The sequence below is a fragment of the Cetorhinus maximus genome, chromosome 1 (assembly GCF_964194155.1).
Source record: "Cetorhinus maximus chromosome 1, sCetMax3.hap1.1, whole genome shotgun sequence".
In the NCBI taxonomy this organism is placed as follows: Eukaryota; Metazoa; Chordata; class Chondrichthyes; order Lamniformes; family Cetorhinidae; genus Cetorhinus; species Cetorhinus maximus.
The window spans coordinates 61,466,446-61,478,847 of NC_135879.1; the positions used below are offsets into that span (position 1 = coordinate 61,466,446).

The following is a 12,402-nucleotide window of genomic DNA, read 5'->3' on the forward strand; positions in this document are numbered from 1 at the left end:
AAAATCCGCCATTGTGGCTGATGGGTAAAATATTGTTTTTCACGCCCACTACCACACGTAGTGCAAATCTGGGATGATTCCGCCCAGAGAGTAGGCATAAATGGGTAATTTTCTGGTTGGTGTGTCAGAAAGATCAGTGCTGAGGCCTCAACTTGTTTACAATTTATATAAATTACTTGGACGAAGAGACTTAAGGTATGGTTGTTAAATTTGCTGATGATACAAAGACAGGTAGGAAAGTAAGTTGTGAAGGGGACATAAGGAGGCTACAAAGGGATATAGATAGGTTAAGTGAGTGAGCCAAGATCTGGCAAATGGAGTATAATGTGGAAAGATGTGAAATTGTCCATTTTGGTAGGAAGAATGAAAAAGAAGCATATTATCTAAATGATGAGAGATTGAAGAGTTCTGAGATGCAGGGGGATCTAAGTGCCCTATGCATGAATTGCAAAAGGCTAGTATGCAGGTGCAGCAAGCAATTAGGAAAGCTAATAGAATGTTATCGTTAATTGTGAGGGGAATTGAATATAAAAGTAGAGAGGTTATGCTTCAGTTATACAGGGCACTGGTGAGACCACACCTGGAGTACTGTGTACAGTACTAGTCTCCTTATTTATATAAATGTGTTGGAAGCAGTTCAGAGAAGTTTTACGAAACTAATACGAGGAACGGGCAGATTGTCTTATGAAGAAAGGTTGGACAGGCTAGACTTGTATCCACTGGAATTTAGAAAAGTAAGAGGCCACTCGATTGAAACATATAAGATCCTGAGGGGTCTTGAAAGGATATATGTGGAGAGGACGTTTCCTCTTGTGGAAGAATCTAGAACCAGGGGGTCACTGTTTAAAAATAAGGGGTCACCCATTTAAGACAGAGATGAGTAGAATTTATTTCTCTTGGAGGGTAATGAGTCTTGGGAACTCTCTCCCTCTAAAGGCAGTGAAAGCAGTCTTTGAATATTTTTAAGGCAGAAGTAGTTGGATTATTGATAAACAAGGGGTGAAAGTTATTGGGAGTATTTATTTCCTCCCCCGCTCCATCTTTTGCCCCTTGATTATTTAGTATTTTTGGAATGCTATTAGTATCTTCTGCCATGAAGACTGAAGCAAAGTATTTATTCAACTCCTCTGCCATTTCCTGGTTCCACATTATTATTTCCCCAGCCTCATTCTCTAAAGGGCCTATGTTCACTTTAGCCTCTTTCTTCCTTTTTATATATTTAAAGAAGCTCTTACTGTCTGTTTTTATATTACTTGCTAGTTGACCCTCAAAGTTTATTTTCTCCCTCTTTATTATTTTTTGGTCATCTTTCGTTGGTTTTTAAAACTTTTCCAATCCTCTGGCTTACCACTAATCTTTGCCACATTGTATGTTTTTTCTTTCAATTTGATACTGTCCTTAACTTCCTTGGTTGGTTTATCCCCTTCCTTGAATCCTTCTTCCTCACTGGGATATATCTTTGTTGAGAGTCTTGAACTATTTTCTTAAACGTCTGCCATTGTTCATCAATCATCTTTTCTGCTAAACTCCTTTCCCAGTCCACTCCAGCCAACTCTGCCCTCATTCCTTTGTAATTACTCTTATTTAAGTTTAGCACAGTTGCTTCCGACCTAAGTTTTTCACTCTCAAACTGAGTGCTAAATTCCACCATCTTCTGGTCATTACTTCCTCGGGGATCCTTTACTCTGAGGTCATTTATTAAACCTGCCTCATTACACATTACCAGATCCAAAATAGCCTGATCCCTGGTTGGATCCACAATATATTGTTCTAAGAAACTGTCCCGAATATACTCTATGAATTTTTGCTTGTGTCTACCTCTGCCAATTTGATTTTCCCAACCTACATGAAGTTTAAAGTCACCCATGATTAATGTACTGCCTTCTTTACATGCCCTCATTATCTCCTGATTTATTTTTGTCCTACAGTATAGCTACTGTCAGGGGGCCTGTAGATTACTCCCACCAGTGTCTCTTCCCTGTGTTATTTCTTACCTCAACCCATATGGATTCTGCATCTTCCAATCCAAGATCCTTTCTTGCTCTCGCACTTATTCCAATCCGTACTAACAAAGCTACCCCACTGCCCTTTCCTTCCTGCCTGCCCTTTTGAAAAGTCACAAACCCCTGAACATTCAGTTCCCGGCTTTGATCTCCTTGTAACCACATCTCCGTAATGGCTGTAAGATCATACCCATTAACCTCTATTTGTACTGTTAATTCATTTATTTTGTTCAGAATACTACGTGCGTTTAAGTAAAGGGTCATTAACTTTTCCTTTTTACAATTTTTTCTCTCTTTGACCCTATTTGCTCCTTTTTTTATGTTTGTAAACTCTGTCCCTTCCTGTCACATCCTGGATCTCATTACCTAAATAGCTGCCCTGCAAAGCTACCATATCCTTTCGCTTTGTAAGCCTGCGTATCCCCTTTCCAGGACCCCCCCCCCGCCTCCACAACTCCCCACCCCCCATTTAGTTTAAAGCCCTGTCTACAGCCCTAGTTATTCGGTTCATCAGGACACTGGTCCCAGCACAGTTCAAGCAAAGGCTGTTTCACCGGAACAGCTCCCTTCTGTCCTTGTACTGGTGCTAGTGCCCCATGAACTTAAACCCATTCCTCCCACACCAATCTCCGAGCCCACATTTAACTCCTTGACTTTATTTACTCTCTGCCAGTTATTCTGTCCCATCCCTTCACAATTTAAAATTATAGCTATCAAGTCACCCTCAATCTTCTTTATTCGAATGAAAACCATCCCAAATTCACTTTAAGTTATATTGAATGTGCAGCATAGAAACAGACCAATTGGCCCAATAGGTCTTTTATGTACCATATTAGCCTCTTCTCACCATACTTCATCTAATCTTAGCAACAAGTCCTTCAATTCCTTCCTCCCTCAAACATTGAACTAGCTTTTCCTTAAAAGCATCTTTGCTATTTGCCTCAACTACCCCTTTTGGTAACACATTCAACATTCTTACAACTCTTTGACTAAATAAGTTTCTCCTGAATTCTCCTGAATTGGATTTATTGGTGATTATCGTATATGTATAGCCTCCAGTTTTGGACTCTCCAAAGGTGAAAACATGTTCTCTATGTCTACCCTATCATACATTTCATTATCTTGAAGACCTCTATCAGGCCCTCCTCAGCCTTTTTTTTATCAGAGAAAAGAATGCAAACCTTTTCAGCCTTTCCTGATAAGCGTATCCTCTCAGTTCTATTATCTTCTGACTCTTCTCTTGTCTTTGTATTTCCTCATGGCAGGTAGTACTAGTAAATCAACTCTATTGTCTCAACATGCTTCCTGTACTGCCATGTTTTAAAACTGCATACAGTGGTCCAAATGTGAACATACCAAGATTTTATATAGATTAACATCACATCTCAAATGTAATATTTCACTCCTCTTTTCTTAATATCCAGTATTTCATTAGCATTTATATTAGCTTAGCCGCTTGAAACACCTTTAATTTCTAAACTCCCAATTCCTTTGCTCTTCCACATCACCTAGCCTTCCCCAATTCATAGTCTAATTACTTTTATAATTTTTTACCAAAAATACCATTTCATATATCCTGACATTCAATTCCATCTGCTACTTTCTTGCCTATTTGACCATCTCACCTATATCCCCATTGCAGCTTCCTTTAGTCTTCAGAATTATTTACTATGTCTCATATTTTAGTACTTCCAGAAAATTTGGCCACCACTCCTTCGCGTTCTACATTGAAGTAATTGATGTACACAATGAATAGAGAACAGAGCCTTGCAGAACACTGCCCACTTCCAACAGCTTCTGAGAAACCACTCCTAACTCCTGCATTCTGTTTCCTTCCTCTTAATCAGTTTTTAATCCAATTTGCTAACACCCCCCCCATAATTCCATAATCTTTTATCTTATCCAGTTGTTTCTGTGTGGTACCTTGTCATAGACTTTGCTGAAAGTCCATGTATTCCACACCCACAGAATTTCCCCCATTCACCATATCTCTTATCTCTATCAAGCATGGTTTTCCTTTCTAAAATTTATGTTAGCTTCTTCTAATTTTTCTTTTTTCAGTTACAGTTACAATATTTGGTATTTCATTTTTGATTAAAAATGCCAATACTTATCCTAACTCAGGTTTTAACCTAACAGACCTATAACTACCTGTGTAAGCTTTGTCCTTCATTTTGAAATTTAGTATTACATTGACTACTCTCCAATCCTTTGGCACACATCTACACTCAATAGAAATTAAAACAGAAAATGCTGGAAACTCTCAGCAGATCGGGCTGCACTATGGAGAGAAAAGCACAGGTCATGGCTAGAATATTGCTGTCGGCATGAGGAGGCGGGCCTGACACGCCGACGCGTAAGGTGACATGAGATGACATCATCTCTCGTCATTTCGATATTGCATTCGGTGGGCGCGCGCTGGAGGCGGCTGTGCACCCACCGAACTGTCAACGGCCTATTAAGGCCATTAAAAAAGTAATTGATGTTGTTAACAGCGCTGCTCGTCCAACCTTAAGGTTGGTGGGCAGGTGAAGAGCCCAAGCGGCCTTCGCATTTTTCAGGAAACCTCATCCATGGGCGGGATGAGGTTTCCTGAAGGTTCTATAAAATAATTAAATAAAATTTGCAAAATGCACAAACATGTCCCAGCTCACTGTCACGTGAGGGCACAGAGCTGCCTCAGGGAGATTGCTGCGCTCTTTTGCGCACATGCCGCAGGCCCCAACTCTCCCTGCTACCCCCGCCCGCACAGGTAGCGCTGAGCACTACTGACTGCATATTACGCCCATGTAAAATGGTGGCACGCAGCTGATCACAGGCGGTGATGGGCTCCGCGTCCGCTCCCGCCCGCTCCCGCCCAGCCCGCCCAACATAGGTAAGATTCAGGCCCATGTTTCAGGTTGATGACCTCACTTGAGAACCATTCTGATAAAAGGTATTCAACCAGAAGTGTTAACTCTGTTTTTCTCTCCGTAAGATGCTGCCTGACCAGCTGCATATTTCCAACATTTTCTGTTTAATTTCAGACTTCCCACTTCCATGGTGTTTTGCTTTTGCACTCCCAACAGAACTCTGAAATATAAATTCTAGAGCCATTGTTATTTCTTCCCCATTTCTCACAGGAGGCTCAGATGTATCCTGTTCAGTCCAAGCACATTGTCCATGTTTTTTTTAACTAACTTCTCTAACACTTTATTTTTATTGTTATATCTCATCTTACTTTTATGGAATTCAGGGTTTATCTTGTCAATATTCTTCTCTTTTATTGAATTGAGATTAACTGAAATAAGTGGTAAATCTTCCTGTCAATCTGCATTCATCCTTTACTAACTCACTATTCCTCTCTTCTCAGAGGTCCAATCTCACAATTAACAATTCTCTTTTAGCAAATGTATTTTTTTGAGAATATTTTACTGCTCCTTCTAATAGTTTTTGAGAATCTCTCCTCATTCTCTCCCTCTGCTTTCATTTTTCCATTTCTAAACTCCATATTATTTTTTCCATTTTTGTCTGGCCTATGTAACAGCTGATTGTTGTCACAAAAATTTAAATTCTAATGGTTCAAAGTCTGCTTGAAAAAAAGGTATTGGGCAAACTGTTTTTATTTTGGAAATAAGAGCTGCGTGGTATTTTCATTATGAGGATGCAAATGCAGTGTTTGACTTAAATTACACCATCATATAAGGTATTTTCAAAATAAGTAATTAAATAGATTATTTTTTAAAATTATAATCGCAAAAAAAATCACCCATTTTCAGCATTACACAATTAACTGCTTTAAAATAAAGAAGTATTATTTAGGGCGTTTTAAAAAATATATTGTATAATAAAAATATCCAAATAAGTCCCAGGTCATTATATAAAAAAAAGAGGGCAAAATCGAAAATCGGAAGTGAATAGGTTAGAATTTAAAAGAGCAGGAAAAGTGTGTGGTCAACATTTGAGAAGCTGTCATGATGCCAGCCCCTGCGGCACTAAGACCTGGAGGAAGCTCTTGTGTGAGTGGAGCTGCAGCCAGTTCCTCCGCACACTGCGGCTCAGCCCAGAGCTCTGCTGCTGCGGTTGCGGCAGCGGCGCGTTGGGAAGGCTGCCAAAAAAAAAAGGAGGATGAGAAGCTCGAATATTTCCACTTCCATTACAGCAGTCATGCCTCTCTGCCAGACATCTTCACTTTCTATCTGCATCTAAACGGCGAGAGGCTGCAAAACATCCACCCCATTTCCCCATCCTCCAAAAACGAACACCCCACTCCCGCCCCCCCAATAGGATACCGCCTTGCTCCTGTTTCCGCTTTAGTGTCAAGGCACTGTGGCGCTGGATCAGACCGATTTGCTCTCTTTCTCGCTCGCTGCTCCAATTGGCAGTGGACCACAGCAGAAAAGCACAGCATCCTGCCGAATCCGTGCATCTTCTCCTAATGTCTCCTGCACTCATCAGTTAACTCAGCCCCATCATCTGTAAAGAGGCCGAGGCTGGGCTACGGGCACAACGGAATCTCCTCTCACCCTCCACTTTCCTCTTCATTTTTGGGCTAAAGCGATGTAGGAAATGGTGGGAGATCCTCCATCCTGGATCTACAGCCTGAAGAGCCCATCACATTGTCTCTGGTGATCAAGGCAACCTATTGTTCAGTTTTTTTTTTAAAGGATAATAATTGTTCACATATTTGAAATTTATTGCCACAATAGAATCATTAGACTCACTGTGTTTATGATTTTGGGAAGGTAACTGGATCAAAGCTGGCAATCTGAAAGGGAACCGGATTCTTAACAGCTTTAAAGGAATAGCAGTTTTCTTTAACATTGTTTTTAAAATTATAATTTCTTATTGCACTGTTAATGATGTCGCATGATCGGAGTATCGAGCTGGAGCACTTTGAAGAGAGGAACCGGGGCCATCGATCTTCTCGGCGTGGAAGCGGCAGCGGAGGAGGAGGTGGTACAGGAGGCGGTGGAGGAGGTAGTGGTGGAGGAGGCTCAGGCTCCCGAGGAAATGGCTTACCGAGCCCAGCTCACAGCGCTCACTGCAGTTTCTATCGGACCCGTACCCTGCAGGCACTCAGCCAGGAGAAAAGAGCCAAAAAGGTCCGCTTTTACCGGAATGGAGACCGCTACTTTAAAGGGCTCGTGTCTGCCATCTCCCCGGACAGATTCAGGTCCTTAGATACTTTGCTGGTGGAACTGACTAAGTCTCTTTCGGATAATGTCAATCTGTCCCAAGGAGTCAGGACCATCTACAGCATCGATGGGAACAAGAAGATCACCAGCCTGGATGAATTGCTGGAAGGTAAGTGAGAAGGAGACAAATGTATTTCGATGTATGGAAGGTCAACTCAAATTATACCAAAATCAGAAATCAGAGTTTGAACAGCGCTGCACTTTTAGGGAAGTAATGGTGAAAACACAACACATTATGATAGACGAACAAATTCCCCATTCAAGCACAGAAAGCTTGTTTTTGCTTTAGAGAGTAGGCCAGATTTATTACAAAACAAAGGAGCAAAAAATGCATGGAAACAAAGATTTGTTCTTGATCATATTATAGCTGGTTAAAAATGAATTAAATAACAAATCCTCATTAGTATTTCTGCCAGTTTAGCACCAAGGATTGTTCTTGCTGCTGCAACTAAAATAAGGGCCAGTTTTCACATTGGGAAGTTTTGGGGTTTTGTTCTTGAAATAGTCTCATTCGGAAACTTCTGTCACAATCCAACGTGATGCTTTCAGAATGGAATGTTAAATGGTAATTTCTATTTCTAAAACTTCAGCTTTTATTTTAGCTTAACATATCAGATGCAGTTTCTGAGTGTGATATAAGTATGATACTATTTATCAAGTCAGTGGGCAAATTCCTATGTTTACAAACTTGGTGCAATGTCTTCCAAGACACTGTCCTGCTGTTTATGGTCTTTAACTGAAATGAAAAGAAGGAAGATGAACAACTTAAAGGTAGAGGAAAGTCTAGGAGGAGCACTCCCTCTTCAAAGTGCTCGAACTTTTAATCAAAGAAAATTTTACCCCAGGTTACTTTGAAATTAATTGCTATTTTATCAGCAAAAAGGAGGTCCTTGAATCAGGCTTCTTTTCCTGCTAAGCCACTCAGTAGTGCAGTTACATTGAGTAACTTAATTGTAAATAACTGGGAGGAGTTACCCTGGGACATTCTTAGAAGAATTGTGTATTTACAAGTTATTATTGTTCTGGTTGGTGTTATGAGAGCTATTTTAGTGCCAATCCAACTTTGGAAAATCTTACACAGCTTGAGTGCCTTTCAGACCAGCACAACCAATAATAAGAACTTCAAGTTTATTTTATGCTGTTAATATTACAAAACATCCTAAGGTGTTTCATGTTTGAAATTGCTCCTCTCTGGAGTTTGCATTGGGGTCACCCATCATGGAGTCACTCTGTGATGCTTCTTGTAAATTGCTGAAGTAGCCCAGCAGGAAGGTAAGACTTGATTCAAGCGTTGGTAAAGTTGACATTAAAACTTAAAAAAAAGTTAAGACTCATTTGCTTCTGCAAAGAAGATGACCTGATCAAAAAGTGTGACATAAAAATATTGCAAGAAGTAAGTCTGACGAAGGAAGCATGTGCTGTACACCATATTTTTAATGTCAACTTGCAGATCATTTATTGGGTTGCTCATGGTGAATCAGTGGATATGTTGCCTTATAACAATAGGTTATTTATGCCATTTAGAGGATAACATGTGGACCACTGAGCGCTGTCCATCATCTAATGTCCTTTAGGGAAGGAAGTCTGCCGTCCTTACCTGGTCTGGCCTACATGTGACTCCAGACCCACAGCAAAGTGGTTGACTCTTAAATGCCTTCTGAACTAGGGCAACTAGGGATGGGTAATAAATGCTGGCCTGGCCAGCGACACCCACATCCCATGAGTGAATAAAAAACAAATTGGAAAAGGCTCCAGTAAAGATATTGAGGATCCACATCCTAAACAGACCTAGGCCCTTTGCATTTGCAAGTAGGAGGCCTAATGTGTGATTGATGCCCTCTTCCCAAAATTGGGCTTCCCTGAACGCAGTCAATGCCAGGCTGTTGTGTTCAGGAAAACCTTATCTACACACAACCTAACTAGCAGGTGACGCAGGTGATAAAACTTCTGTTTCTTTTCAAAATCCAGTTCATTTGATTTTTATCTGAAAAGAAAACTCGAGTTAAGATAAGGAAGGATACTGCCTCTCTGTTTGCCTCAATGTCTGTTCATCTCAGTGTCTCTCAGCTGTTAATAATTAGAATATTTACATTTGCTAATTATCAACAAAAACATGGTGATAATCCAATAATAATTAGAGCTGTTCTGCTTCCTTCAAAATTCAACTCTCTGTTTCTCACTGTCAGCATCGTATATTTTCTGAAGTTCCTAGAGTGCATTGCACTAGGTGTGTATTCATTGCAGTCCTTCTTTTCATAAACACAAACCTGCACACACTCTCTCTGATTTACCTGAAATTGGGTGGCCCTAAGTGGGCTGATCAGGCAGGGGAATCCACTACAAGTAGTGGAAAAAGTGAAAATTGGGACTTAAACAGGACATGACTGTGAAAATTGGGAGGAAACACAACAGACCTGGGTCATTCACTGCATAGCACCACTAAGTGGTGGAGATCTTGCAGTTGTGCAACTAGTCACCTGCAATGTGCAACTACAACGTGATAAGCACATGCTTATGTAAGATTTTTTGGTTATGAATATCAGAATACAGTTTTTAGATTATAAGCTCGTGGATGTCCTGTGGCATTATGCAGAGCACGTCAAGCAACACCAAATATTCCACATTATATTAGTTTCCTGTTGGTGTAGATATGAAGATTTGCAGCTTCTGGAGCTCATGGCATTCTAGTTAGTAGCAGAAGTGTGTAATTACACGTGTGGTTTTGTATCACAGTGGTGATGCTCAAATGAAGAGTGCATGACTTATGTAGCAAATTTAATATATTTTGGGGTAGACATATTCAAAATTCATGATGCATGATGTAAGGGAAATGTGGACAGGAAATGCATGCAATATTCAAAATATATATGCATTGAGTTGGATATGTCTAAAATTCTGTTATCATATACTTCAGCTTTAGAGAATTACTCTAGGATATTCATGCTTCCATCAACAGAAAATGATAGCACTTAATGAATGCACAAATAGCTTGTGATTGTGCCCACAATCCCTTAACTGGAGAATTCTTTGCTTATTCCAGAGAGGACAACTTGGAAAATTAGTTTCTTGGAAATATAGATCACCCACTCAAAAAATAGTTCATGACACTGTACACAAGCCCACACCCTCAATAGAAGCATGCAAGAACACACATTTGTGAGGTAGGAATATAATAGAATAACAAGATGAAACAACATTTAATTATATTGAGAGACTTGCAGTAGGTTATGCATCAGAGAAAGCTGCAGAATTCTAGTGGAGTATTGCATACTGAATATTATAGCCGTCAAAAAAGGCACATGCGTATTAGTGAAAGAGGAGCAGCAACAAGCCATGTCACCAGAAAAGGAAGGCACAAAGGTGGAAGATGATAATGAGGAACTAGCAGAAACTGAGCCACAACTGCAGGCTTCAACTGAGTAGTTCTTTTCTTAAGGCCTACATTTATTCTTTATTCTATAGTTTCACCCAAAGAATCATTTTTCATAATATTATGTGGAAATCATTAATTTTGAATATAATATTTATCGTTATGTCTTGCTACTTTGTTGAAGGTACCAGTGTAGGGTATGGATCATATTAGTTATTTCTCATCATAGGTAACTTAGTGGCATGGTATTTGTACTCAGCTACTCCTACATGAATCAAACTTTCCCACTAGTCTGCAGGTGGGTCCAGATAGCCCTGCCAAAGTGATGGGAAACCTGTTGTTTTTTGTGGAAAAGGCTTCTTTCTTGATTTTGTATGCTTCTCCTTCCCTGGTCCAGAAGCAGCCGTAAAGAAGGGATTGGCAGATTTCAATGCCACTCACCATTCTTATGCTTCTAGCCATGCATCGTTATTGGAGACCATGTCCTCACTTGGGCCAATATTGTATTTAAGGACAAAGCAGTGAAGTCTCTGGTTTCCTCACATATTCACTAGGAGTCTGTCTCTAAGTAGAACACATTATTATGCCATGGAATGTGAACCTCAACATCATCAGTGAAATGTTTAATTGTGCTCTCTGTCAGTTTAATCGAGTATCTTCCATTTCACAGTTTTTTCCTTGAGGACTGATCCAAGAAATTATTCAACAGGGCATGTCAGTGCTATGCCTCTGCTGAACAGGAAACAACACTTTTTCCTCCACCAATTCTACCCCTTCCATATGTATAAGAAATAACTTAGCATATGTTTCTTCATCTAAGACATGGAAACCCCCCAACTGTGTACCTGGCTTCATGCCTGTTTGAGGTGATGATGCTGAAACCTGTGATAAGGTGTGTTGGTGGGAGGATTTCTGCTGCTGGAGGTATTACATTCTGTGTTAAAAGGAAAGGGTGCTTGATAAGTTAATGAGCATTGTTAGGCATCTTATTGCTATTGTGGAAACAGCAGATAGCACATTTCAAGATTCAATTTAGGCACTGCTCCCCACCTGCTGAAACACATTTACACAGAGAGTGTGTGCCAGTGTAATTATTCAAATTATTCATATTCTTCTCCTTATGCTTGCATGTCACCCTTGCTGTATACAGCTTCCCAAACAAAGATCTTGATAGTGTATTCAAGTGCTGGGAGATTTGGTTGCTCAGTCCTTCTATCATCTGTGCTTGATGGCTACTGCTGAAGGAAGAAGATAAAGATGCAGTGACTGAAAGTAGCAGTCAAAATAAAAATCAACTTTCGGTTCAAAAGGTATCAGAAATGTAACAAAAAATGTACATCACGGACAAAGGGAAAATATGGTAAATTATGTCACATCTGACAAGTATTGCTTTTAAAATATAAGCCATAAAGCATCATAAAACTTTACTGCATTTGTTATCTTCATCGTGCAATTAGATTGTGGTACAAATGTCTGTTGATGGTCTTCTACCAAATTCCACAGGCCTGAATTTTCAGCTCGGCGGGCCCAGGAGTGGTCGGGAAATGGACCGTTAACTGCAATCGGCTCCCAACCATGATTTAACGCTGGCTGGCCAATTAACGGCCAGCCAGCGTGAAGCACGCGCTGATATGATCAGCACTGCCTGGGTTGGGGGCAGGAGGATGGCAAACGCTGAAGCTAGCAAGGGCGTGGGGGAGCGCGGAATGAAAGCTCCCTGAAGGCAGAGAGCTGCCTCAGGGAGCTGAAGAATTTAAACTCAAAAAATAAAGATTTTAAAAACCGGGAAAAAATACCCACGCATCAGAATCAGTCACCGGATCAGACGGGGCAGAATTTTGCCCTTGGATGG

The 12,402-nt window shown here is 40.4% G+C and overlaps 1 protein-coding gene across 3 annotated transcripts in view; it reads left to right on the forward strand.

Annotated features, from left to right (window-relative positions):
* Nucleotides 1-6,362: 6,362 nt before the first annotated feature.
* Nucleotides 6,363-12,402, forward strand: part of dclk2a (doublecortin-like kinase 2a) — a 430,953-nt gene continuing 424,913 nt past the window's right edge. The window contains exon 1 of one of the 3 annotated variants that reach the window (XM_078541257.1): nucleotides 6,363-7,289. In XM_078541257.1, the coding sequence (XP_078397383.1) occupies nucleotides 6,842-7,289 (448 nt within the window). In that variant the 5' untranslated portion in view covers nucleotides 6,363-6,841. The remainder of the gene's footprint in view (nucleotides 7,290-12,402) is intronic. The other 2 variants (XM_078541259.1, XM_078541256.1) reach the window with 2 other exon arrangements.